Genomic DNA, 26,957 nt, shown 5'->3' on the forward strand with positions numbered 1-26,957 from the left:
AACTAGATAACTGTTAGAAAAATATATAAACCCGAAGAAAGGGAACGGCAGAACCAGAACCCAGAGAGAGGTGGAGAAGCAGAGTCAGATTACAGTCAGCTCGGCCATGGGAAAGAGACAGGGCAAAGCAGCCGAGCAAAAATAGCTAATACATCTAAGGAAGAGTAGAATTTAAAGAGTAGGCAGAGTCAGCTCAGAGTCAGCCAGCAGAGTCAGCTCTCACAGCTCGGTACATGGGAAAGATAGAACACAGCAACCGAATTAACCAGCGAATACATCTAAAGAAGACCAGACTTTAAAGAAGATTGATTGTCAAGTTGGGCCTGAAGGTCCCTGCAACCAACCAGAAGGATCCTTTCTTTAAAGACAGTATTTGCAGCTTTTAAAAGAAAAAAATATAATAATAAAATAACTTAATTTAACCTGAAATAGTGGTTATTCCAAAGTTTACTTTACTTACTTAGCAATGCGGGACCCAGGATCAATGCTACTAAGTGGTAAGTAGATGAAATCTTCGGTGAAGGTATGGGTTATATCGGGGGATAACTTGAAAACATAGTTTGACCTGAATAGCACCCACTGAAGCCTGCATCGGAGTCGGGGAGTGAGAAACCCTGTTCACCATTTAGAATGTTGGCCCTTTTTGGTATAGGGGGACCTCTAAGAATAGTGGTGAGTTTTCAAAAACAGTACATAGATCCCTCAAAGTTGCCACCCATGTTGATAGGGTTGTTAAGCAGGCGTATGGTGTGTTGGCTTTCATTAACAGGGGGATTGAGTTTAAGAGCTGCGAGGTTTTGCTGCAGCTTTATTCAACTCTGGTTCGACCACACTTGGAATATTGTGTCCAGTTCTGGTCGCCTCATTATAGGAAGGATGTGGATGCTTTGGAGAGGGTTCAGAGGAGATTTACCAGGATGCTGCCTGGACTAGAGGGCATGTCTTATGAAGAAAGGTTGAGGGAGCTAGGGCTTTTCTCACTGCAGCGAAGAAGGAAGAGAAGTGACTTGATAGAGGTGTACAAGGTGATGAGAGGCATGGATAGAGTGGATAGCCAGAGACTTTTCCCCAGGGCGGAAATGGCTGTCACGAGAGGACATCATTTTAAAGTGATTGGAAGAAGATATGGGGAGATGTCAGAGGATGGTGGGTGCGTGGAATGCACTGCCAGCAGAGGTGGTGGACTCAAGAGTCATTAGGGACATTTAAGCGACTCTTGGACAGGCACTTGGACAGCAGTAAATTGAAGGGGTGTAGGTTGATCTTAGATTAGGATAAATGGTCGGCACAACATCGTGGGCCTAAGGGCCTGTACTGTGCTGTACTGTTCTATACTTTTGAAGTGTTTGGTGAATTGCTTCTCAAATTCAGCAGCCATGATTTCAAAGAGGATATCCACTGTGACAAGTGTAGCAGCACCATCCGACGATTTTATTTCCGCCATTCTGAACGTACAATCCAATGGTATTACTCATTGTACTTCTTTAAAGGCTTCGACCTTTATTTGGGACTACTGTAGTAAGCGCTGCAGCAGCATTTGGGGGATTCTTTTTTTTTTTAAACTTAGATTACCCAATTATTTTTTTTACAATTCAGGGCAATTTAGGGTGGCCAATCCACCTACCCTGCACATCTTTGGGTTGTGAAACCCATGCAGACACGAGGAGAATGTGCAAACTCCAACGGACAGTGACCCAGGGCCGGGATTCGAACCCGGGCCCTCAGCGCCGTAGACAGCAGTGCTAACCACTGTGCCATATGCCACCCTTGGGGTATTCTTTTTTAGAACTGTGGTAAGTACAGCAGCAGCAACAGTGGCGTCATCCAATCACTTTACTCCTGCCATTTTGGCCGTACTATCTGACGGTATTATCACCTCACCCTGCCTTTCTCAGGCTCAGGCTTTCATTTGCCACCATCGATGAAGAAATGCTAAATGCTGTCTTTTTACCAGACAGCTTCCGCTGGGCTCAACCCGTCGTCAGCATTAAATTTTACTGGGGATCAAATTCCGGCGAATTTTTTTTTTTTGAAAACGAGGAAAGGGCGAGTATCGAGGGGACGTCAACGGGTGCCACCAAACTTGCAGCCACCTCTTACATATCACCAACCGGAAGTCGTCCATTACATTTATGACGGCTCCAGAATTTCTATGGACTTTTGCATTGGGGAGATTGGGAACCTGGGGAGATTGGAAATCTATTTCAGCACAGAGCCATTTATAGGGGATTTTAAGGTCTGATTGAACAAGGCAAGCAACTGCGTATTTCAATAACCAATGAAAATGTAGAATCAAAACTAAAACACAGTCTGCACCAGGAAATATCTGTCAGAATAATTCATTCAAAGCCATATGTGCAGAAGGAAAAGTAAAAAGCGGTAAGGAAAGATGGAATTGAGTGAGATAATGTCGGAGTCGGAGAGAATAAGTTGTTTTAAAATGCATTTAAGTTCATAAAATCTCCAGCAATAATTAAGATTTGAAGCAATGTCACTCCAAACTTGTTAAAGCTGTTTTTCAATACTAGAGAGGTTGTTTCACAGAAATTAAGACTTATCACACCACTAAAATTGTAATTATACTGGAATGCACTAGCCCTAATGTTTTGTCATATATTTAGTGTGTATCTATCACATTGGTACCGTAACATTGCACCCTTTCACTGCTGAGGCTCTCACTGTGATATTGTTGTTACATTGCAACATCGAAGGAACACTGCAACTCAAGACAGCAAATTCCAGATTTTGACATTTAACTACACATGTACCACTGCTGGAAGTTGTTGTCTGATTTATCCTTTAATATCAAATCTGTTATTTTTACAAGATTCAGGCCAATATAGGTTTCATGATTTCTCATTAAATTATTGAGTCCATTGAACAAATGGTTCAAACATATTACATTAGAGTTCTAGTAATTGACTATGGCCGTTTTATAAGATGCATCAAAATGTCTATTTGGCTGTAGGCACATATAGCAAAGCACAAGCATGTTTCACCTCGAGTTCTTTCAAATTGTTAGTTTTAGAGGAAGTTTTCAAATTATTGGCCTGTCTCAGGGTTAGTTCTTGCAAGTTTCTTTAATTCAATCAATGCCATAGTGCAAATAATATTCAAGTTGTGCTAATAAGAACAATGAGAAAACAAGACAAAAAACAAGTGATTATGGTCAATAATATTATGCATTAAGCCCTTGAGGCAGAGTGATCAGTAATAATGTGCCAGCCCACAAACATTCTCTTGTAACAATAGTGCATGCAAGGGATCTCATACAGGAGGTATTTGACCCCTTTGACTATAATCAGTGTACAAGTCTTCCAAGCTATTTTATTTGCTGTGATGGCAAACTGTATTAAATGAAGTTCAGATTTTACCTCTATGAAATATAATTTATAGAATATTGTGTGTGTCGTGTCATTTATTCTGGGATAACACAGGCTGCAACTGGACGCAGCTTTAACCAAAAGATACTCCAGACAGGTAGATGGAAGCCTGACTGGTGGCCTCGTATTTCGAGGTATGAGGAGGTGGCAAAACAAAGGACGGAAACGGAGAAGAAAGCGGTTGCGGGCAGGCAACTTTGCGCAGTGCCCGTCTGTTTCATCGCACATCAGAGCCATCAGCCATACGTACAACATACGAGCGGGGCACAGCCTGTCGAACAACGACAGCTGGAGCAGACCAGCCACCATCCGGTATCTTGATCCTGACAGTGTGTGCAGGGGATAACACGGACAAATCTGTGGCATGAGCATCATAGCCCTGTTTTTGCTGGTTTTGGAGCTGCTGCACCTTCTGCAGCACCGGGCGGCGATCCCGGTTGGACAAGTGTATGCCTGGAAGTGTCATCCGCAGGTCCCTGTTCATCAGACATTTGTTGACCCAGACAGGGAGACGAAGATCTCGACAGATGCGAGCCAGGATGGCATTGGTGCGGTGCTGCTTCAATGCAATGACTCTTCATCCTGGGCACCGGTAGCCTACGCACCAAGGGCCATAACGCCCACCGAAGCAAGGTATGCGCAAATAGAGAAGGAATGCCTGGTTCTTCTCACTGGCATTCTCAAGTTTCACGACTATGTCTACGGCCTGCCGACATTCACTGTCAAGGTGGATCATAGGCCTCTGGTCCACATTATCCACAAGGACCTGAACGACATGATGCCTCAGTTGCAGCGCATTCTCCTCAAACTCAGAAGTTACGACTTGACTTAGTGTACACGCCTGGCAAGGAGCTCATCATCGCTGATGCATTGTCCTGCTCCAGCACATTGCCTAGTGAACCGCTGGAAATCATCCGGCAGATTGAATCACAGGTGCAGCTGTGTGTTAGCACCCTCCCAGCTTCTGATGAGAAGGTGGTTCGTATCCACGAGGAGACAGCCAAAGACCCCCACTCCTGGTACCATGTCGTGTTATGTACTCTGGGATAACACAGGCTGCAACTGAATGCAGCTTTAACCAAAAGATACTCCAGACTTTGAAGTTAGTTCAATCTGATTTATTGAACCTGTAGCACAGTTAGCAGAGTTCTCTATGAGTTCGACTCTCTGCTAACCTAAGTGTGGTTACTCTGTCTGACTGAACCAGACTAGCTCTTAGCGACGTGCTGGAGGTGTGATACTGTACATACACCTTGACTCACTCTGTAGATGTTCATCAGTGGAAAGAGGCGGAGTGTGAGTGCCTCGTGCCTTTTATAGTGAGATACCACCCGAGTGTCCTGCCTGCTCATTGGTCCTGTCCTGTTCTCTGTGTTCATTAGCTGCCTGTCTGTGCCTGTCTGTATATCATTATCTGCATGTCTGCATATCATGACAATGCGGAAGGCATTCTTTGGCTCTCGTGTTTGAATCATGTGCAGCCACCGACCAGGAAGATATTTTGCTCTGCTATAAATGTGTCAGTTTGTGTGTAAAAACAAACAGCTCCTCAGCAACCCAGAACATCTAATCGGATTTAATGCGGCTGGATTCAAAATCTTTTATCAGAGGCTGCAGGCGCTTCCTTTCATAACTCGGCACACTGAACCAAGAGCGCTAGAAAATACAACAATTAATTTGTATCAATCACATTTTATGCATCAAGATTTTAAAATAAATATTACAATATGAAAGGTAATATTCGGCCATGAGTTCCAAGACTAGCTATAGATGTACATCTAAGCTGGTAATGTACCTCACATGCCGTGAGTATTCATCTGAAAACTGGGAGCAGCAGGCCCATAATTTTCTAATGAATGGTCTCAATATGCAAGATATATCACTGCAGACAATGATTTCAAAATTATACTTGCATATCTGGGTTTGAAACTAAAAGTTTCAGGCATCTTCAGCCTCTCACTGCCATTGCAGGCTGGTTGCTTTTAAAGCAAAAAAATAGGTTAAGTGGATAGAAAATCTTGATTTCCCAACCTGCAATGTGGCTAATGGAACAGCAGAGTTCTGGTCACGTCTGAGGACCCTACTTGATGCCCTTCATAGTGGCAAGAAAAATTCTATTCATTCTTATTATTTTCTGTTATAATGTATGGGAAAGATAGCCTTCTCTTTTAAGCAATCTTAGCATGTTTATTTTGTTTTTTTGCCCTTGTCTCAGTGAATGTGCCTTACCCTATTTATGACCAGCAGGCTGGACCAATGAACTTTGACCTCTGTCAAGGCATTTAGGGATATCACAAGTTTCCCCCATTTTTAAATGTTACTAATTTCAGGTCTAACCTGGACTAAAGTAATTTTGTATTTAACTACAGAATGTTCTTTACCAAGATAAACATATGGATGATAAGGGAATAGTGTAGATGGGCTTTAGATTGGTTTCACAGGTCGGCGCAACATCGAGGGCCGAAGGGCCTGTACTGTGCTGTAATGTTCTATGTTCTAAGGCCTCAACAAAATAATCTTTCATGCAAATGATCATTAATCTGTTTGAGCAGAGGCATGGTTGTCAGAAAAGGTTGAACGTAGATGAACAGTCCATTGCTACTTTCAACCTAGATTCCGCCACTATTAATTCATACTTTTCTTTGGTATAATTATCAAAAGAAATTATTTAATTCCTGTATTTCTATTTCATTTCATTTGGAAGGTTATTTTGATTCTTTTGTTGGGCATAAAGACAGAGAAATTAGATGTTCCCTGCTGAAACCACTGGTCAGACTCCAGTGAATGATAATAATACTGATTGATTTGTACTCAGATTCTCTCACCTTCCCCATGAGGAAGAGCAACACCTGCTCTCCAGACAGCACATGTAAGACCAGGGATTCTTGAGGGAGACCATTTAACATTTGTAACTTTTTGTTATGAATTGTAATTGCAATTATGGAAAGATAACATTAGAATTGCATCAACTAGATATATGGGAAATATTATGCTTCTTTCTTCTATTTTTATTTTATTGTGAATGATCAAAGTCTATAAATTGCTGATATACATCTGAACAACAACTTAGTTACTAAAATAATAAACTTATCCACTGAAATTAGGGCAGCATTATAGTACTGCAAGTAAAATACGAAATAAAGCAAACAGATGGCAAAAAATACAATGGTCCGATAAGTAAAATTGTTATTTTGAATTGTGTAATGCAATAAAGGATTACATCTTTTTTGGTGACTTGCCTGCTGGTTTCTAACATCAATATAATAATTTCAAAGTTGATTACGCAAAAGAGCAGCGGATTCGATGTTCACATAGGTCACATCCTCCTAAACCCGGCTCAGCACCAATATTTCTAAACCACTCCTTGGGCTTCACTCAATATCATAGATTGATCCGGGAGTGCAGGAGGCGAAAGAGGCCGGTATTCTGGCCTTTGAGTCCCTGGTAGCCCGGCGGAGGATTTTGCTACAGTGGAAAGATGTGAGGCCCCCAAGCGTGGAAGCCTGGATCAGCGACATGGCAGGATTCATTAAATTGGAGAGGGTAAAATTTGCCTTGAGAGGGTCTGTGCAAGGGTTCTTCAGGCGGGGGCAACCGTTCCTAGACTTTCTAGCGGAGCGTTAGGAGGTGGTCAGCAGCAGCAGCAACCCAGAGGGGGGGAAGGGAGGGGGAGGAGGGGTGTGTGAGTACTTTGTGTTTTCTACTGTGTTTATTATTGCTTAATGGGGGGGTCTGTATATTGGGGGAATTCGTGATGTAGTTGTAAGATGTTCATTTATGTGTTTGTTTTTCTTTTTTCTGTAAGGGGGGTCATATTTGTTGAAAATATGTAAAAATTTAAATAAAAATATTTTAAAACAAATATCATAGATTGATAGAAATGAAGTGCAGGAGGAGGCCATTCAATTCCCAATACTTACTCCTGTAATTCCATTCCCCCCTCAGACATTTTTATTCTTCCTTTTCAAACTCATATCCCATTCGAGCTTCTATGTCAACAGTCTGGTTCCACCTCTCAGTGCCATTCCAACTTTCAGGGCTGCTGTTGCTACAGGCTTTGCAGGAAATGCTAGGTCTCACACCCAACTCATCGCCCAGCTTTCATATTTTAGAATTTATTTTTTTCATTGTGGCACAGGAGGAGGCCACTTGGCCCATCGTGTCTTCACCGGTTCTCCAAATGACCATCATGGCTTAGTGCCATTTCCCTGCCTTTAACCGTACCCTTGCAACATTCTATTCAATTAATTATCTACTGCCCTCTTGAATGCCTTGTTAGAACCTGCCTCAACAACAATTCCAGGCAGTGCACTCAAGACCCGAACCACTCGTTGTGAGAAATATTTTCACATTTGCTCCTTTGCAAATCGCTTTCAATCTGTACCCTATTGTTCTCGATCGTTTTACAAGCAGAACAACTTTTCGCTATCTTCTCTGTCCAGCTCCCTTATGATCTTGAACATCTCTATCAAATCTCCTCTCATTCTTCTTATCTCCAAGCAGAACAGTCCCAACTTCTCCAATTTAACCTCATAACTGAAGTTTCTCATCCCATGGAACCATTCTTGTAAACCTTTTCTGCACTCTCTCCAATGTGTCCACACCCTTCCTAAAGTGTGGCACCCAGAACTGTACACAACAAACTAGTGTCTTGGAAAGTTTGGCATCACCTCCTTGTCTGTACTCTAATAATAACAAGCTCAGAATGCTATATTATTTAATAACTGCTGTCTCCACCCGTTCTTCCACCTTCAATGAAGTATGCATATATCCACCCAGGTCCCTCTGCTCCTGCACCCCTTTAAGAATTTTACCCCACTTGCTATTCTTCCTACGAAAATGCATCACTTTGTACTTCTCCACATTGAACTTCATCTGCCACCTAACTGCCCAGTTCACCAACTTGTCTGTCTCCTTTTGAAGTTCTAATCTGTCCTCTTCACATTTTAAATACTTCCAAGTTTTGAAATTCAATAAAAATCGGGAATTAAAAGTCTAATGATGGCCATGATACCATTGCCAATTATCGTAAAAACCCATCTGGTTGACTAATGCCCTTTAGTGAAGGAAATCTGCCATTCTTACCTGGTCTGGCCTACATGTGACTCCAGACCCACAGCAATGTGGTTGACTCTTACTTCCCCTCACAGGACAATTAGGAATGGGCAATAAATGCTGGCCCAGCCTGCGCGCCCACGCCCCATGAACAAATTTTAAAAAAGCATATTTGAATGAGTTCAAAGACTCAAGCTGAAAATGATGAACCAGATCATGTTGAGTGCCATGGGCCGGGAGCATCGCACTTTGTTCGCCGCTTTGTGTGAACCCCATTTAGGGGCTCACCTGCTATTTTCCAGGAATAGCGAGAGGTGCGGCGGATGCATCGGAGGTTTAGAATCATGCCTGCCGAGTTTTACAGAACAAATAAAGGCTCTTTGGCCCATCATGTCTGCGCCGGCTATCTATTCCAATCCCATTTTCCAGTACTTGGTCCATAGCCTTGTATGCTGTGGCATTTCAAGTGCTCATCTAAATGCTTCTTAAATGTTGTGAGTGAGTGCATTAAATGAAGCTTTAGATGGTATGTGATATAAGGTAAGAAAATGGAAAGGGAGTAAATAAATTTTAAAAAAGGGATGGTTCACCCTCCCCAGCATATTCCTGAAAATAAAAATTACACCAAGTATCAAAATGATTTACAATGGAGCTGGTCATTTTGTGTGGGGCTTTGCTTAACCTAATATTTTCCAATATAAGACAAAAACATACCTTTCCCTTTGTTTAAAAATGAAACAGGAGGTTACACTTAATTTCCCTTACAGTTTTTCCTCCCAATCTCACTGCAGCACTTTGGCTGCTCCCAGGTGAGTGACATGTATTCAAGCAACATATTAATTTAAATTATTTAACTGAGGTCAGCCAGCTGCAACCTTCCTAGTAGGGAGACTGACATGAAAAGTGTTTGCTTCAATCATTGCCCTGTAATTTGTATGCAAATCAAACTCACGCATACATCCTGTCTGAAACCAGTGTAGCCCTCTTGACAATACATTCCTTTTTCAAAAATGAGATTAATTTTGAAAATTACAATGGAATATCACTGTAAATAGAAACCTTTAATAAAATATCTGAATTATTTCCTAATTTCTAAACAGTAAAATGTTCAAACAGAAGACTGATTCTGGCAGGGGATCATACTTAGAATGAAGCTTTTTGAGGGGATGCATTTTTAACATCATTGTAATAACACATTGTTTCTAATAGATCCACAAAAGCATTAGAAAAATGTTTCCAATCATATCCAATTTTTGGAATAGGAGCTCATTACATGATAAGTCAAACAAATTTAGAAAGTTAAAATCTCATTTAGAAAAGTATGAAGCTTAATGGAGAGATTAGGTAAGGGTTATTTGCTATTCTCTGTAAAGTACACACTTTTCCAATGATCAAAAAACACTTGCACAATGTTTCTTTAAGTTACTGAGATGTATACACTTATGACAGGTGCATATGCTGGTGATTTCTTCCTCGCCTCCAAATCATTCTACACCACTCACTATTTTCTGCTTCGCTCTTTCCTCCCTTTTAAATGTTTGTGCTCAACATTGTGAAGGATAATGCTAGATATGTCATTCTTCTTGTGGAGTTTGCACATTCTCCCTGTGTCTGCGTGGGCCTCAACCCCACAACCCAAAGATGTGCAGGGTAGGTGGATTGGCCACACTAAATTGTCCCTTAATAAAAGAAAAAATTGTGTGGGAGAATGGGCCTCCTCCCATTATATGCACCCAGTACCAACACCAAGTACTTCCAGCTCCCATACTACACAGACAGATGTACAGTAGAACTCCAGCGATTGTCCAAATAAAATATCATATAATCTCTTTGAAGGGAATTAGGGCAAAATTTTGTGCTAAAGGCTCATGAGAACTAGGAACAGGCTTGGCCCTGCCTAAATCTGTGTCATAGTACACTTACGTCAGAGACTTCCATATAATTAATCAGGGCTGGATTTGAACCAAAGGTTCATAATGTCAGAAGTGGGAATGTCCATTGATAACTGCACAATATTCAGCACCATTTACGACTCCTCAGATGCTGAAGCAGTCCATGTCCAAATGCAGCAATATCTTGACAATATCCAGGCTTGAGCTGACAAGTGGCAAGTAACATTTGTGCCACACAAGTGCCAGGCAATGACCATCTCCAACAAGAGAGGATCTAACCATTGCCCTTTGACATTCAATGGCATTACAAACATTAAATCTCCAACTATCAACATCCTGGGGATTACCATTGAGCAGAAAAGGAAATGGACTAGCCATATGAATACTGTGGCTACAAGAGCAGGTCAAAGGTTAGGAATTGTGCATTGAGTAAATCACCTCTTGACTCACTACAATCTGTCCTTCATCTAAAAGGCTAAAGTAAGGAAGGGAACACTTTTTATAGTCTCCTGGTTGAATTTTGTGCCTTTTCTGACCTTGTTCTCTTGTACTTTTGTCTTCCCTTTCAATGTTTTGGATCTCCATATATGTATATATGTATTACCATCGCTGAGCCCCCACCATCAATATCCTGAGGGATACCATTGGCAAGAAAGAGAACTTAAAACAGCAGTGGCGTAGTGTTATTTTCACTGGACTAGTAATCCAGAGGCCCAGGTCTGGGGACCCAAGTTTGAATTCAATAAAAACCTGGAATTAAAAGTCTCACGATGACCATGTCACTTGTCAGAAAAACGTCCTTTAAGGAAGGCAATCTGCCATCCTTACCTGGTCTGGCCTATACGTGGTTTCCACACCCACAGTAATGTGATTGACTCTTAAATGCCCTCTGAAATGGCCTAGCAAGTGACACCTACATCCCATGAAAGAATAAAAAGACATATGAATACTTTAGGTTCCGGGGGCAAAACGTGTTGGATTTGCACCAGGAAACTTGCAAATTTCAATAATTATTCTTTGCTCAAGGGTGCTTTATGTTTTTCTTTCTTTCAGGTGACAAGGGTCGCCGGCTTCAACAACTCTTCAATACCAATGAATCTCCAGATCATTTTTGCCCTTTCACTCGGCTCTTGTCCCCATTCCTTTTTGCTACCTCACGCTTTCCAATTTTGTCAATACCCTGTCTTGCCATCTCCTTCCTGACTCTGAACTATCGGTACTCAGAAAAAGCTTCAGCTTCATCCCCTTACATCCCCACCTCAATGGCACATGGGCAAGGAAACATCCTGCTGATGGATCAGAACTTCTCCATATTGAACACCACTTGAAAGAAGTCCCGAGGGTGGCTAGGGCAGTGAATGTACTCTGGGGGGGGGGGGGGGGGGACACTTCAATGTGCATCACCAAGAGTGGCTTAGTAGCACCACAATTGACTGAGCTAGCCTAATCTTAAGGAACATAGTTGCTAGACTGGGTCTTTGGCAGATGCAGAGGGTACCATCAAGAGGGAAATACCTGTTTTCTCTGATCCTCACCAATCTACCTGTCGCAGATGCTGCTGTCCGTGAGAGTATTGGGCGGAGTCACCATCGCACAGTCCTTGTAGAAATTAACTTTAACATTGAGGGTACCTTCCATCGTGTTGTGTGGCACCTACCACCATACTAAATGGGATAGGTTTTGAACAGATTTAGCAACTAAAACCAGAGCATCCATGAGGTGCTGTGGGCCATCACCTACAGCAGAATTTTATTAATCCACAATCTGTAACCTCGTGGCCGGCATATCCCCCACTCTACCATCATCATCAAACCAAGGGGACCAATCCTGGTTCAATGAAGAGTGTAAGAGAGAATATTAAAAGCAGTATCAGGTATATCTAAAAGTTAGTTGTCAACCGGGTGAGACTGCAACACAACCAAACAGTGTAGGAAGTAAGTGGTAGGCAGAGATAAGTGATCCCACAACCGATGGATTAGATCAAAGTCCTGCAGTCCTACCACATCTAGTCATTAATGATGTCCAGATATGTCCTGTCCACAAAATGCAGGACAAATCCAACTGAGCCAATTACTACCTTATCAGTCCACCTTTGATCATCAGCAAAGCGATGGAAGGGGTTGTCGTCAGGGCTATCATGTAGCACTTACTCAGCAGTAACCTGCTCACTGATGCTCAGCTCCTGACAATATTACAGCCTTGGTCCAAGCATGGAAAAAATTGGTGAATTCAAAAGGTGAGGTGAGAGTGACGGCACTTGATATCATGGCAACATTTGACTGAGTGTGGCATCAAGGAGTCCGAGCAAAACTGGAGTCAATGGGAATCATGACGAAAATTCTCCACTGGTTAGAGTTATACCTAGTACAAAGGAAGATGGTTGTGGTTGCTGGACATCAATTTTCTCAGTCCCAGGGGTGCAGTGGTTAGCACTGCTGCCTCACAACGCCGAGGATCTGGGGACGATCATGGCCCTGGGACACGGTTTGTGTCGAGTTTGCACATTCTTCCCATTTCTGCGTGGGTCTCCCCCCCACAACCCAAAAAATGTTCAGGGTGGAATGCACTGCCAGCAGAGATGGTGGAGTCAGAGTCATTAGGGCCATTTAAGCGACTCTTGGACAGGCACACGGACAGCAGTAAATTGAAGGGGTGTAGGTCAGGTTGACCTTGGATTAGGATAAATGGTTGGCACAACATTGTGGGCCGAAGGGCCTGTACTGTGCTGTACTGTTCTATGTTCTATGATAGGTGAATTGGCCATGCTAAATTGCCTCTTAATTGAAAAAAAAAGAATTGGGTACGCTAAAATTATCTCCGTCCCAGGTTATCGTGGCATGAGTTCCTCAGGAGTTCCTAGGTCAAAGCATCTTCAGCTGCTACATCAATAACCTTCTCCCCCTCATAAGGTCAGGAGTGGGGATGTTTGCTGATGATTGCACAATATTCAACACCATTCGTGATTCCTCAAGCCACCATGCCTATATGCAGCTAAACCTGGGTAACATTTGGGCAATTATCACCTCCAACAAGAGAAAACCTAACCATCTCTCCCTGACATTAAATGGCATTACCATCATAAAATCCCTCACTTATTAATTTTCTCAGGGTTACCATTGACCAGAAACTGACTGGACCAGTCATATAAATACTGTGGCTACAAGATCATGTGAGAGGCTGAGAATTCTTCAGCAAGAACTTACCACCTGACTCCCCAAAGGCTGTCCCCCATCTACAAAACACAAGTCAAGAGTGTGATGGAATACTCTCCACTTGCTTGGATGAATGCAGTTCCTACAACATACAAGGAGATCAACTCTATCTAGAACAAAGCAGCCCGCTTGATTGCCATCCCATTCAACACCTTAAAACATTCACTCCCTCCACCACAGTGGCAACAGTGTGTACCGTCTACAAGATGCACTGTAGCTACTCACCAATGTTCCTTCGACAGCACCTTTCAAACCTGCAAACTACCGCCTAGGTGGACAAGAGGAGAAGACACAGGGGAACACCACCACCTGCAAGTTCCCCTCCAAGTCACATTGCTGTTTCTTCACTGTTGTTAGATCAAAATCCTGGAACTCCCTTCGTAACAGCACTATGGGTGCACCTACCCACATGGATTGCAGCAGTTCAAGGCGGCACTCACCACCAACTTCCCAAGGGCAATCAGGAATGGACATTAGGTGCTGCTCAGTTCCCATGAAAGAATAAATTAATTTCAAATTTGGCAAATGCTGAGCTCTTCTTCCATCACCTTCACCTCAGTGCCCATCTCTTTGAGCAGAAGTCTATCCCCGTGCACAGCGGACCTTTTCACCTGACTTCTGAATTCCTTTTTCATCTTGACCTCTCTGGATCTTTTCATTGAGAGCTGCCAGCTTGACAATGGCCATCTGACATTCCCTTCACTTGCTCTAATCTACTTCCCTCTGAACTTGTAGTGGTCTAATAATAATAATCTTTATTAGTAACACAAGTAGGCTTACATTACACTGCAATTGAGTTACTGTGCAAATCCCCGAGTCGCCACACTCCAGCACCTGTTCGGGTACACTGAGGGAGAATTCAGAAAGTCCAAATCACCTAACAACAAGTCTTTCGGGATTTGTGGGAGGAAACCCATGCAGACACAGGGAGAACGTGCAGACTCTGCACAGACAGTGACCCAAGCGTCCCGGACCAAGAGTTCAGTGTGTTCGCTTGCCGAAACTTGCGGGCTGCTGCAGTTTCTCCCCAACACCAGGAGTGCACGGTAGAATTCTACCAGCGATTCCCCAGGGGTTTGTCGCCTTGTTGCAAGCAGGTGCCGGGTGTAGACCTGGTTTACCGGGCGAATATAATGTCCTTTTAGCAGCTCTATTGCTGCATCGAAGTCTTCCGCTTCCTCGATGAGGGTGTAAATCTCCGGGCTCACCCTTGAGTGCAGGACTTGCATTTTCTGCTCTCCGGTGGGTGCGTTTTCAGCCGTCCCGAGAAACCCTTTAAAGCACGCCAGCCAGTGCTTGAAGATTGCCGCTGAGTTCGCCGCGTGGGGGCTGAGTTGCAGACACTCCGGCTTGATTCGGAGCTCCATCCTTTATTTTTTAAAAAACTAGCTTACTAAATTGATGCACGATCAATGACCACTAAAGCGAGGTTGTAGTCCAAGTGAAGGCTTTAATAAGCTAGATGTTTCCCCCAGCAGCTCAGGTACAGAATGAAGGCTGCTGGGGCGGCATGGGCTCTTATACCCCGCCTAGCAGGGCGGAGCTACCATACATCCTAACCAATAGAAAGCATACAGTTTCCACCAATGGTGCTCCAGCCTATCAGGTACCGTAATACCTCTAATACCACAGCATGCAACCTCATACACCCCAATAAAGCACAGTCCATTTTTACCGCCTTCCCCAGATCCACAAACAGGACTGCACTGATACATAAATTGTTTTAGCCTGTTCTTAGCCCGTGGAACTGACTTTTCCTATCTCGATTATAATTTTTTTACCTCTTATCCAATCTTTTCCTACCTACATCTACAACTCTTCTGATATATCCAGCACTTCAACAGTTTTGCATTTCTTGGCATTAATCATTTCCTTTCATCATGGACACCTCTGTCTACCAGGACAGGTTTTCAGCTCTCTGCTTCTCAGGGCAACCAGTTTCTATCCACCACCAGTAATCTTGGGCTGGATTCTCTGCACCCCGACGCCGAACCCGTGGCCGGTGCCGGGGCAGAGAATCCATTTCCCCGCACGGAATCAGGACTGGCGCCGGTTCCCCGTTTCTGCGGGCCCCACGCTGCGCAGCACCTACCTGGGGCCATTGCCGGAGGCCCTCTCCGCCATTCTCCGCCCCTGACCGGCCGAAGCCCCGACGGCGTGGACCACTCATGGTCCGGCTGGTCGGGAAACTAGCATGGCGGCTGTGGGCAATGCTTGTGCGGGCGGTCAGGGTTGGGCCACGGCCGACAGAGGGTCTATTTTTATTTTTCAGCTCCACGGTCTGAGTCCACCATGGAGAATGGCGCGTCCACTGAAGGCTGCCACCGTGCGCATAAGCGGCCTCTGACCCGGAAGTGTGGGGGTCTGTATCTGCAGCAAAAGCTGCTAGATTTATGCCAGGTCCCTGCTAGCCCCCTGCAGGGCTAGGAATATGTGGCCCTTTCATGCCAGTCTTTCTCGCATGAAAGTTCACAGTTTTTACAATGGTGTGGGACATAGTCCCAAAAACAGAGAATCCAGCCCCTTGTTTTCCCATTGAAAAACATGACCATGCTCATTTTCCTTAAATAAAAAATGCTGCTATTGGAATCCATTTTTGTCCTTGATGTGGCTGCCTTTTTGTGGGATATGTGGAACTTTCTTTATTCCAGTCATTCAACATTCTTTGGTACATTAATGACTGTACTGGGAGGCTTTTACAAAACATATTATTTTAACATTGAGAGATAGACATAAACAGGTTAAGATTAAATCTAACGAGGGATTTTGGAAGAAATTAAACTTCAAAAACTGTATGAGTGGCACAAACATCAACAATGGCATGAAACAAATTAAAGTTGCTTCTAGATGTTGACATGCATTGTTCTTCTCCCAAAAATGAGTAGGATTGATTTTTAAAAAGCAATTACATATAGTCAACATAGTCAGAGGTGTGGAAAATTGGTGGCTGCTATGCCGAGTCACTTAGTAAGTCGGATCTGTGGGTGGGTGAGGCAATCTCAGGACAGCCATGAAAGCTTTGGCAGCAGGCTCGGGGTATTTTTTGGTGTGAGCCCACCTTTTCCTGGTCCAACAAAATGTGGAAACATTACTTGGAGCTTTTTCTAATCTACCACTTGTTAGGTCATTCAATATCTTGTACAAATAAACAGGGCATGCACAGCGCACATTCCAACTGAATTTTGCATTTAGGGTCCGACAACTGGCATTGAACTCCAATTTTCATATTGAAGCAGCATTACACCAATTCCAGGTTTGTGTGCTACTCTTCCATTTAGGTTCCCTTGAATATGGGATCAGACAGGCCTTGGAGTAACAAAGAGCAGCCAAAAGTATCTCCCTGATTTTCCAACTGCTAGCCATCTGCTTTCCAGGTGCAAATCAGGCAGTTATCAGTGATCCCTCCAACAAGTATGGATGGCAGCTTTTTATTTCATCATGATTTTCTTTCACACACAGTATTATGGTCAACATGGAATAATCCAAGTTTTTTCTTTTTCGTAGGAGGTATTTTTTTTAATTATTAAGAGTCATTTTTAGTAAGCCACCCAGTTTGCTCCTGAACTTGTTGAGGAAAATAAGATGAAAATTGCAGAGTAAACATCCCACTTTAAGCTAAATAGCTTCCCAAACTAATTAAGTGACATTGTAGATAATTTACATTTGTGTATAATCAAGAACTGACCCTTGAAGATTATTTGGGTTAATGAGAATTAACTAATACACAAATAGAAAATTGAATCACCATTGATTGAATGGTTAAGGTTCATGTTAGATTTAGAAAGTCGTTGCAATGAGTTATCAGGTAAGCAATTTAAGAATGTGATTTATATAAAAGTTATACAAGGTATTGTTAACAAGTTATAGCTTTTCATACTTACTGGCAACTGAAAATGATGCATCACCCAAGCTTTTGTCAAATAGTTGAGAAGGCAGGAAGCCTGAAGGAGAGGGAGATTGGTCTGATTCTCCAGCTGCTGGACTGTTAGGAAAACTGAGATCTTCTCCAAACGCTGCCTGCCATTCCTTGCTAAAGTCACCTTCCTCCAGTGAAGTGCCATTTAGAATTTCATTCAGCAGTGCCATTTCATCCTTCTCATTTGTCTGAGAGTCCATGAAATTGGTCAGCAGATTTGTTGGAGCTAGAATTAAAATTGACAAATGGCACTCTGATGTTAATATTCACTTAAAATGCTGCGATTTAGTGGTATGCATGCAAACATTTAAACATGAAAATCTCATTCCCAGAAATCGACAGAAATATTAATTGTTTGATTCATTTCATTATAAGAATATTCATTTGGTACAAGAGCTTGCCAACCTTGAATAAACAACATTTATAATTTAAAAACGTTGTTGTACCTTCCTATACACAGTCAACTGGAGCGAAGAATGCTGACAAAGTTAATTGGATATCAATTCAAAATGCAGATGCTCTTTTGTCCATTTTCTTTCTTCAGTAATGTCTCTTTCTTGAGGAATTTTATGTGTATGTGTGCATTATATTTTCTAAGCATCTCTATTTCTTTTAATGATATATTTTACTACCATGCTACGATTCTGTGTTTCTGTTAATAGATCATTACCGAAGTTGTCTCACATTTTGCATGGTATATATTTCAATCTTTCGGGGATAAATCTTACAACCTGTTTTGTTTTCTCTAAATGCTATGTAGTTTAAAATCGGTCATTTTTTAAAAGCTATTTCCATGTTAATCACTTTAGGATGTACACAACACAGTGCAGGTTTTACACATCTGTGCTCATTCGAATGATTGAATAATTCTGCCCTGCGTGTTGACATGGTGTCTGAATTCACAATCTGCATTCCTGGTGTGGATCTTCACGTGCTGGGAGTGCAAATTTGTTCAATCTAACCTGTTTTGTATCCACTTATTTATACTTAACGCGAACAGATTTATTGAAGGGAATGCTGAGAGACAAAAATAATCATTTTAAGACTTAGGTTTCCTGAAAAAACACAATGGGGTTGAATTTCCTGCAAGGTTTCTAGATTTAATGCCTTATACACAGACAACTCTGGTCAGGCATGTATCCTGACCCCACTTCCATCTATTACTGGCAAATTAATTTGGAGCAAACTACAAAGTAATGGGCTTTATTTCAATTTTTCAGAATTTTTGAGCTCCCACCAGTAGATTGCCAGGCTTCAGAGTTAGAAGTTTGATGCAAAATAAATATAGCAAACACTGGACTGCCTCTTGCTCAACCACTGCTGCCAGGTCTATAATAAAATTTAAAAACAATTTAGTTTCAATTCAGAATATGAACATGTAACAAGGAAACGTATTTGAGCCTATCTGCCTGAATGCTGCACAAATTTCATATAATCTACTCTATCATTTAATTTGAATGGAAGGGTTCTGTATCTTGGCCCACCTTTATTAAGCACAACTTCAGAACTTCCTTCTAATTTTACACCGTACATTATTCATGCTTGATCAGTTGCTTCTCCTGCCACAACATTTTCTCAGTCCCTCTATCTCAGGCCATGGATAATCACTTGATATTCTTCAAATAGTTACTTTTAATTTGAGCCTGGTTAATTTTGCACTGTCATGTAAAGTTTAATAGCTTGCCCACTTTTATATTCCGCATACTCCTTTTGCCAATCTGATTCTACCAACCTATGTGTAGATTAAAGTCATGCATGATTATTGTGGTATATTTCTTACAGGCCCCATTTATTTCTTATTCTTTACTCTGTTTTACAGTGTAACTACTGTTAGGGTGCCTATAAACTACACCCACAACATTCCTTTCTATTTCCTATCTTCACCCAAACGGATTTTATAGTGAGATCATCTCTCACTACTGTACTAATGACATCCTTAATTAACAGACCAGACCCTTGTCTTTTCAAAATGTCAACTACTCTTTAATATTCAGGTTCCAACCCTGGCCACCTTGCAACCATGTCTCTGTAATAGCTATTAGGTCATACATATTTATTTCTAGGCTAATAATTCATCCATTTTGTTACATATGCTGCATGTATTCAGATACATGGGATGAACCCACGCAGACACGGAAGAATGTGCAAACTCCATACAGTCACCCGAAGTCGGAATTGGACCCCAGTCTCTGGCGCTGTGAGGCAGCAGTGTGCCACCGTGCCGCCCCCTGGGGTTCCATCAATACTTTGTTTAAATTATAACAGTAAATTGAGGCAACCCATGAAAGTTCTCCCCCATAGGCACCATTTAACAGAGGCAAAGATTGGGGACCATCAAGTGTGCAGACAGCTACTGCTGATATCCATCCAACTACAATTGCATTGTCCACCATTACAGAACACTTGTAAATGCCCCAGTCTTTCCAACTCAGACCACCCGATGAAGGCCGCTAGCCAGCAGGAATGTTTGCAGTCAAGTGGCAAGAATCACAGCCTTTTGGTTGGCAGTTCTACCACTTCAGGTTCCAATAATGAGTGCAACTGGCTGGTCCGTTGTCAACCCCTTGGTAAAGGCTACTAATGGATTAACACTCTTTATAATGCTCTCCAAAAGCTTTTTGAGTTATTCCCCCTACCCATTGTGGAATTTCTTTCAATTGTTCTAACACCCTTGTAATTTTCACCTCCTGCCACTAATGCCTTCTTTAGACTTGGCTGAGTTCGCCTCTGGACTCCCGATTAGGTGTGCAAATAAGGTGTGATGGGAGAACTGAATGTTATCTTCACTTAACATTCAGGTGAGAGTAAAAAGTAAATATAAACCATTTAGAACTGACTTATGCTTAAAGATGTAACTCAGACCCAGAGAATAGCAAGAAGACTACAGAAGATACAGGTGACCTTAATGAGAGAGCTGTCTAAATAAAACATGTGCATGTCCAAGGTATAAAGGCCTTATGATATTGAATATCTATACAGGAAAGGCTGAACTGAAGAACAGTACCACAAACTTTACAAGGTTAATGGCAATGTACACAGGGACAGCTCGTTATTAACAGCACTGTCAAAATTTACACCTCAACATCCAATTATCTATTAGCATGCTATAATTGAATTTACATTTCCAACAACATAGGCATTCAATTTGAAAAACCAAAATGATTTTGTGAAGGAACTTTTATTTATCATCTGTGACGTGTTGAAATGACTGTTTCTGAACTGGGTACAAAGTTAGTTACTTTGCCTTGTTTGCATTATTCACTGTGTAAAATAATGAATTAAAAAAAATACACGTGCTTGAGTTTAGAGAATTGCATCCTCAGTGTGACAAGCATTTTTTAAACTGAATTTGTTGTGTATCATGACAATTTTGTGCTCTTACCCGATGTTATAAAAATTTATATGATGGTAGGTTTGCATGCCCCAGTGTTGTGACATTGTAAATGGTTCTTCTGCCTGATCGCTTGGGAATGTACACCATTTATTATGCAAACTGAGCTCCCAGTCTGGATTAAGCCCAATAATGGGAGTTAGAAGGGATATCATAGGAAGTCTGGAGCTATACAGCCCTGATTGGGTTTTGCTAACCTCTGGGGAACCTAGCTCTGAACAACTTGTTTGACAATTTATGGCATGTTCCCCAGTAGAGAAGCTCTGACAGGAGGTAGCAGTAGGGTCACGGCTGTGTACACTGCCCTGAGGATCTGGAAACCAATGTGGAAGATGGCGGGCTGCATTCTCCGATTTGAAGACGAAGAGCTGACACCGGCGTGGGAACAGTGGCGTTTTACGCCTGAAGAAACAATGCAAATACTGCACTGATCCTCCATCTGGTGGGGGGCTAGCAGATACAAAGCGTAAAGCCCCTGGCTTTACCTGCGGATTCGGCCTGAGAATTGCCGGGTCCGTGGCCACGCATGTGCACGGCGGCGGCCTGCAGCGGTCGCGCGTGCAACATGGTACCGGCCGAGTGCGGACCCGGCCTGTCAAAAACTGCCCCCCTGTAATCAGCCTCACCACCCCCCGGAACACCCCCCACCAGTACCCCCAGCCCCTGCCAAAGTCCCCCCTACTTGCAGAATGGCTCCCCCCCCCCCCCGACTGAGGCGGTGCTGGACACAGGCCGCAGCCGCCAAAGCGGGTTCACGAAAATAAAAAGGACAAGTGTTCCACGCCGGCCCATCGGGGGCAGAGCATCGGGGGAGGGCCTCAGGTAATGTCCTGAGGCCGTCCCGATGGTGTATACACCATTTTCGAGGGGGCAGAGCATTGCAAAAGCGGCGCCGCCCCCGATTTCACCGCAAACGGGGATTCTCCGGCCGAACGCGATTTCGGCATCGGCGACCGGAGAATCCCGCCCGGCATATTTAACGAAGTTGACAAAATATGAATATCCAGCAGGAACATTTACCAGTAACATGAACCTCAGAGAACTTTCATTGTCTTTCATAGCCTGCTGCGGAATACAGATATGCAAGGTCACTATAAAAGAATTTTAAGGTTCTGTGAGACGTTTGTGTATGTGGAACATTTGCCTCAGAAACAACACTAGGTAAAAGAAAGATAAGTACAAATCCTAGAAATATGAAATAAGAATAAAAAATGCTGGAAGAACATGCAAATTCACCATTATTTTTTTTAAATGTTAATGTTTTGGGTCCTTAGAGCTGATGTATGTGCTGTATATTTCCAAATCTGAAGTGCAGTCACAGAATATGGCTCTATAAAATGCAACTGAATTAAAGAACCCAATAACCTGTTGAGTCAGAGCCAAGAATGCCACCAAATGCGAGAAAGGTTTCGCCCTCTACGATGAGTATAAGGTGGTGGCAGCGGAGGGCATGGGGCAGGAGGAGGCAGATAAATTGGCAAAAATATGGGCTGGATTCTCCGTTAGCCGACAGCGAAATCGGGAAACGCGATAGGGCGGAGAATAGCTTCTGACGCCAAAATGGTGTAAATGCGTCACTTGCTGCGTGGGGTTAAAGTACGGGAGGTATATCATTAGCGGGCCTGACGCCCGATGCTCCAGGGCCTCCGCGATTCACCACCTCCAATGGGCCGATTTCCCGATGGCGTGGTTCACTTGTGGTTATAAAAATCGTGAATGAGGCGTCCTGGCTGCTGAGCGAGAGAGAGGAGGTAGGAAATGGCCTGGAGTGACTGCGGGCTGCCGGCTCGGACACCGGCTGCGGCGGGGAGGCCCCTGAATGGCAGAGCATGGTGGCCTTCTTCCTGGGCCGGGGTATAGGGTCATTCTTCTCTCCTCCACAGCATCCAGGAGGATCTCCAGCTCAGCGTCCCTGAACTGTGGCGCTGCTCTGCTTGCAGCCATCTTGTTTTTTTAACAAACAATTTTATTGAGGTATTTTAGGCAGATAGAAAAAATGACATCGTACAGTACAAACAAAAAAAGAAGTCAAGACACAAATTCCACATTAAACATAATGCAACCCACGGCTCTGTTCACGCACGGACCTGCCTCAATATCCCCCTACTCTACTCTAACCTACCCTAGCACCTCCCCACCCCCCTCCCGCCCCCTGCTGACGCTTACTCCTCTGTGAAGAAGTCAATCAATGGCTGCCACCTTCGGGCGAACCCTAGTAGCGAACCTCTCAAGGCGAACTTGACTTTCTCTAGGCCAAGAAAGCTCGCCATGTCCGATAGCCATACCTCAGCCCTCGGAGATTTTGAGTCCCTCCATGCTAACAGTATTCGTCGCCGGGCTACCAGGGAAGCAAAGGCCAGAACGTCGGCCTCCCTCTCTTCCTGGACTCCCGGGTCCTCCGAAACCCAAAGATTGCCACCTCCGGGCTCGTTACCACCCCAGTTTTCAACACCCGGGACATGACATCTGCAAATCCCTGCCAATACCCCCCGAGTTTAGGGCACGACCAGAACATGTGTACATGGTTAACCGGCCCTCTGGCGCATCTAGCACACTTGTCCTCCAGCCTGAAGAATTTACTCATCCGGGCCATCGTCATGTGGGCCCGGTGCACAACCTAAAACTGGATCAGGCTGAGCCTGGCGCATGTTGTGGTGGTGTTTACTCTGCTCAGGGCTTCTGCCCAAATCCCGTCCTCCAGCTCCCCCCCGAGCTCCTCCTCCCACTTATGCTTCAGGTCCTCGGTCTGCGTATCCTCAGCTCTCATTAGCTCCTTGTAGACATCTGAAACTCTACCCTCTCCCACCTCTCCCCTAGGAACTACCCTGTCCTGCCTCCCCTTCGGCGGGAGACGTGGGAAGGACGGCACTAGTCTGCGTACAAAATCCCTCACCTGCAATTATCTAAAGTCGTTTCCTCTCGTCAGCCCAAACTTCTCCTCCAGTGCCCTCATGCTCGGAAAGCTCCCTTCCAGGAACAGAACCCCCATCCTTACAATCCCCGCCCTCCTCCACAGTCGCTACCCCCCGTCCATGTTCCCCGGTGCAAATCGATGGTTGCCGCAGATTGGGGTCCACACCGATGCTCTTACCTCCCCTACATGCCTCCTCCACTGGCCCCTGATCCGAAGAGCCGCCACCACTATCGGGGTGGTGGAGTACCGTGCCGGCGAAAGCGACAGAGGCACCGTGACCAGGGCTGCTAAGCTAGTGCCCCTGCACGAAGTAGCCTCCATCCGCTCCCAAACCGACCCCGCACCCACCATCCATTTCCTTATCATCACTATGTTGGCCGCCCAGTAATAGTTGAAGTTCGACAATGCCAGCCCCCCTTCTCCTCTGTTCCTTTCAATCATCACCCTCTTCACCCGCGGGGACCTCCCCGCCCATACAAATCCCAGAATAATTTTATTCAGCCTCTTAAAGAAGGACCGCGGGATAAAGATGGGGAGACACTGAAAAACAAACAAGAACCTCGGGAGAATCGTCATCTTAACAGTCTGCACCCTCACCGCCAATGACAGCGGGAGCACATCCCACCTCCGGACCTCCTCCCTCACTCATTCCACCAGTCGGGACAGGTTGAGCTTGTGCAACCTGCCCCAGTCCCGTGCCACCTGAATCCCCAAATATCGGAAACTCTCCCCCACCAGCCTGAACGGCAACCCCTTCAGCCTACTCTCCTGCCCCCCCCCCCCCCCCCCCGCCTGAATTACAAACAACTCGCTCTTAGCCATGTTCAGTTTGTATCTAGAGAACCGGCCAAATTCCCTCAGGGTTGCCATAATACCGTCCATCCCCACCATTGGGTCCGAAACATATAACAGCAGATCATCCGCGTATAACAGGACTCTATGTTCCACTCCCACCTGGACCAGCCCTTTCCAGCCTCTAGAAGCTCTCAGTGTAATTGCGCCAGCGCAAATAGCAGTGGGGAGAGAAGGCAGCCCTGTCTTGTCCCACGGTGCAGTCTAAAGTAGTCCGATGTCGTCCTGTTCGTCCTTACACTCGCCCCCGGGGCCTGATACAATAGCCTAACCCAGTCGATGAACACCGCCCCCCCCCCCCCCCCCACCCGAACCCGAACCGTCCTAGTACCTCCCACAGATAATCCCACTCGACCCGGTCAAACACCTTTTCAGCATCCATGGCTACCACTATCTCTACCTCCCTACTCTCCGGGGGCATCATAATCACGTTGAGCAGCCTTCTTAGGTTGGCCACCAGCTGCCTCCCCTTTACAAACCCGGTTTGGTCCTCCCCAATTACATCCGGTACGCAGTCCTCAATTCTGGTCGCCAGAATCTTGGCCAGTAACTTGGCGTCTACGTTGATCAAAGAGATCGGCCTGTATGACCAACAGGCCTCCGGGTCCTTATCCCGTTTCAGAATGAGCGAGATGGTGGCCTGCGACATCGTCGGGGGTAAACTCCCTCTGTCTCTTGCCTCATTAAAGACCCTGACCAGCACCGGCCCCACTATCCCGGCAAATGTTTTGTAAAACTCCACCGGATACCCGTCCGGCCCCGGGGCTTTACCCGACTGCATGACCTTCAGGCCCCCCAACACCTCTTCGATCCTGCCCAGGGCCCCCAGTCCGTCCACCAACCCCCTCCCCACTCTTGGGAAGGTCAGTCCGTCCAAGAATCGCCTCATCCCCCCGGTCCCCCGGGTGGTTCCAAAGTGTACAGCTTCCTATAAATGTCCCTAAAGACTTTGTTCAGCCCTGCTGGATCACCCACTAGATTACCTTCCCCATCCACTACTCTCCCTATTTCCCTAGCCGCTTCCCTCTTCCTCAGTTGCTGTGCAAGCATTCTACTGGCCTTCGCCACATGCTCATAAATCACGCCTTTTACCTTTCTAAGCTGCTCTACAGCCTTGCCTGTAGTCAGCACCCCAAATTCGGCCTTCAGTCTCTGTTGTTTCCCCGAGTAACTCTGGCCTCGGGGATTCCGCGTAACTCCTGTCCGTCCGTAGAATTTCCTTAATCAGTCGGTCCGTCTCTGCCCTATCTGTCCTGTCCCTGTACACCCAGATTGAAATCAGCTCCCCTCTCACCACTGCCTTCAGTGCCTCCCAGAGCACCGCTGCCGAGACTTCTCCAGTATCGTTCACCTGCAGGTAATTCTGCATGCATTTCCTCAGCCTCTCACACACCGCCTCGTCCGCGAGTAGTCCAACTTCCAGCCTCCATGGTGGGCGCTGAAAGCTGTCCTTACAAAATTGCAGGTCTACCCAGTGCGGAGCATGGTCCGATATGGCAATTGCCGAATATTCTGTCCCCACCATTCCGGCCAGCAGGTCCCTACTCACAACAAAGTAGTCAATTTGGGAATACACCTTGTGGACGTGGGAGTAGTACGAGAACTCCCTCGCCGTCAGCCGGCTAAATCTCCACGGATCTGCTCCCCCCATTTGCTCCAAGAACCCTCTCAGTTCCTTTGCCACCGCTGGCAACCTGCCCGTTCTTGAGCATGACCGGTCCAGGCTCGGGTCCAGGACCGTATTAAAGTCCCCGCCCATGATCAGCTTACGCGAGTCCAGGTCGGGGATCTTCCCAAGCATCCTCCTAATAAAATCCACATCGTCCCAATTAGGGGCATACACACTGACCAGGACTACTCTCATCCCTTCGAGCTTACCCCTCACCATAACAAACCTGCCACCCCCATCCACGACTGTGCCCTCTGCCTCAAATTGAACCCTTTTATTAATCAGGATCACAACCCCCCTCGTCTTAGAATCAAGCCCCGAATGAAAGACCTGACTGACCCAGCCCCTCCTTAACCGAACCGGGTCTGCCACTTTTAGGTGCGTCTCCTGCAACAATACTATGCCCGCCTTCAGAACCCGCAGATGTGCAAACACACACGCCCTCTTCACTGGCCCGTTTAACCCTCTTAACGTTCCAGGTGATCAGCCTGGTTGGGGGGCACTTCATCCCCCCCCTTTGCCGATCAGCCATCCCCTTTCCTTGGCCAGCCCCCCAGCCATGTGTCACGCTTCATCTGGCCCGCCTCCTGACCGGCTCCACCCACGACCTCCTCACTGGTGCCATGTCCAGTTTCCATCCCCATCAGCAGAACAACCCCCCCCCCCCAGCAAC

The 26,957-nt window shown here is 44.9% G+C and overlaps 1 protein-coding gene across 11 annotated transcripts in view; it reads right to left on the minus strand.

Annotated features, from left to right (window-relative positions):
- The window catches only part of ica1 (islet cell autoantigen 1), a 316,484-nt gene that overhangs the window by 22,283 nt on the left and 267,244 nt on the right, over positions 1–26,957 (minus strand). For all 11 annotated transcript variants that reach the window (XM_072509105.1, XM_072509100.1, XM_072509097.1 and 8 more), the window contains one exon: positions 17,424–17,684. In XM_072509105.1, the coding sequence (XP_072365206.1) occupies positions 17,424–17,684 (261 nt within the window). The remainder of the gene's footprint in view (positions 1–17,423; positions 17,685–26,957) is intronic.

This window comes from Scyliorhinus torazame, chromosome 6, assembly GCF_047496885.1.
Source record: "Scyliorhinus torazame isolate Kashiwa2021f chromosome 6, sScyTor2.1, whole genome shotgun sequence".
Classification (NCBI taxonomy): Eukaryota; Metazoa; Chordata; class Chondrichthyes; order Carcharhiniformes; family Scyliorhinidae; genus Scyliorhinus; species Scyliorhinus torazame.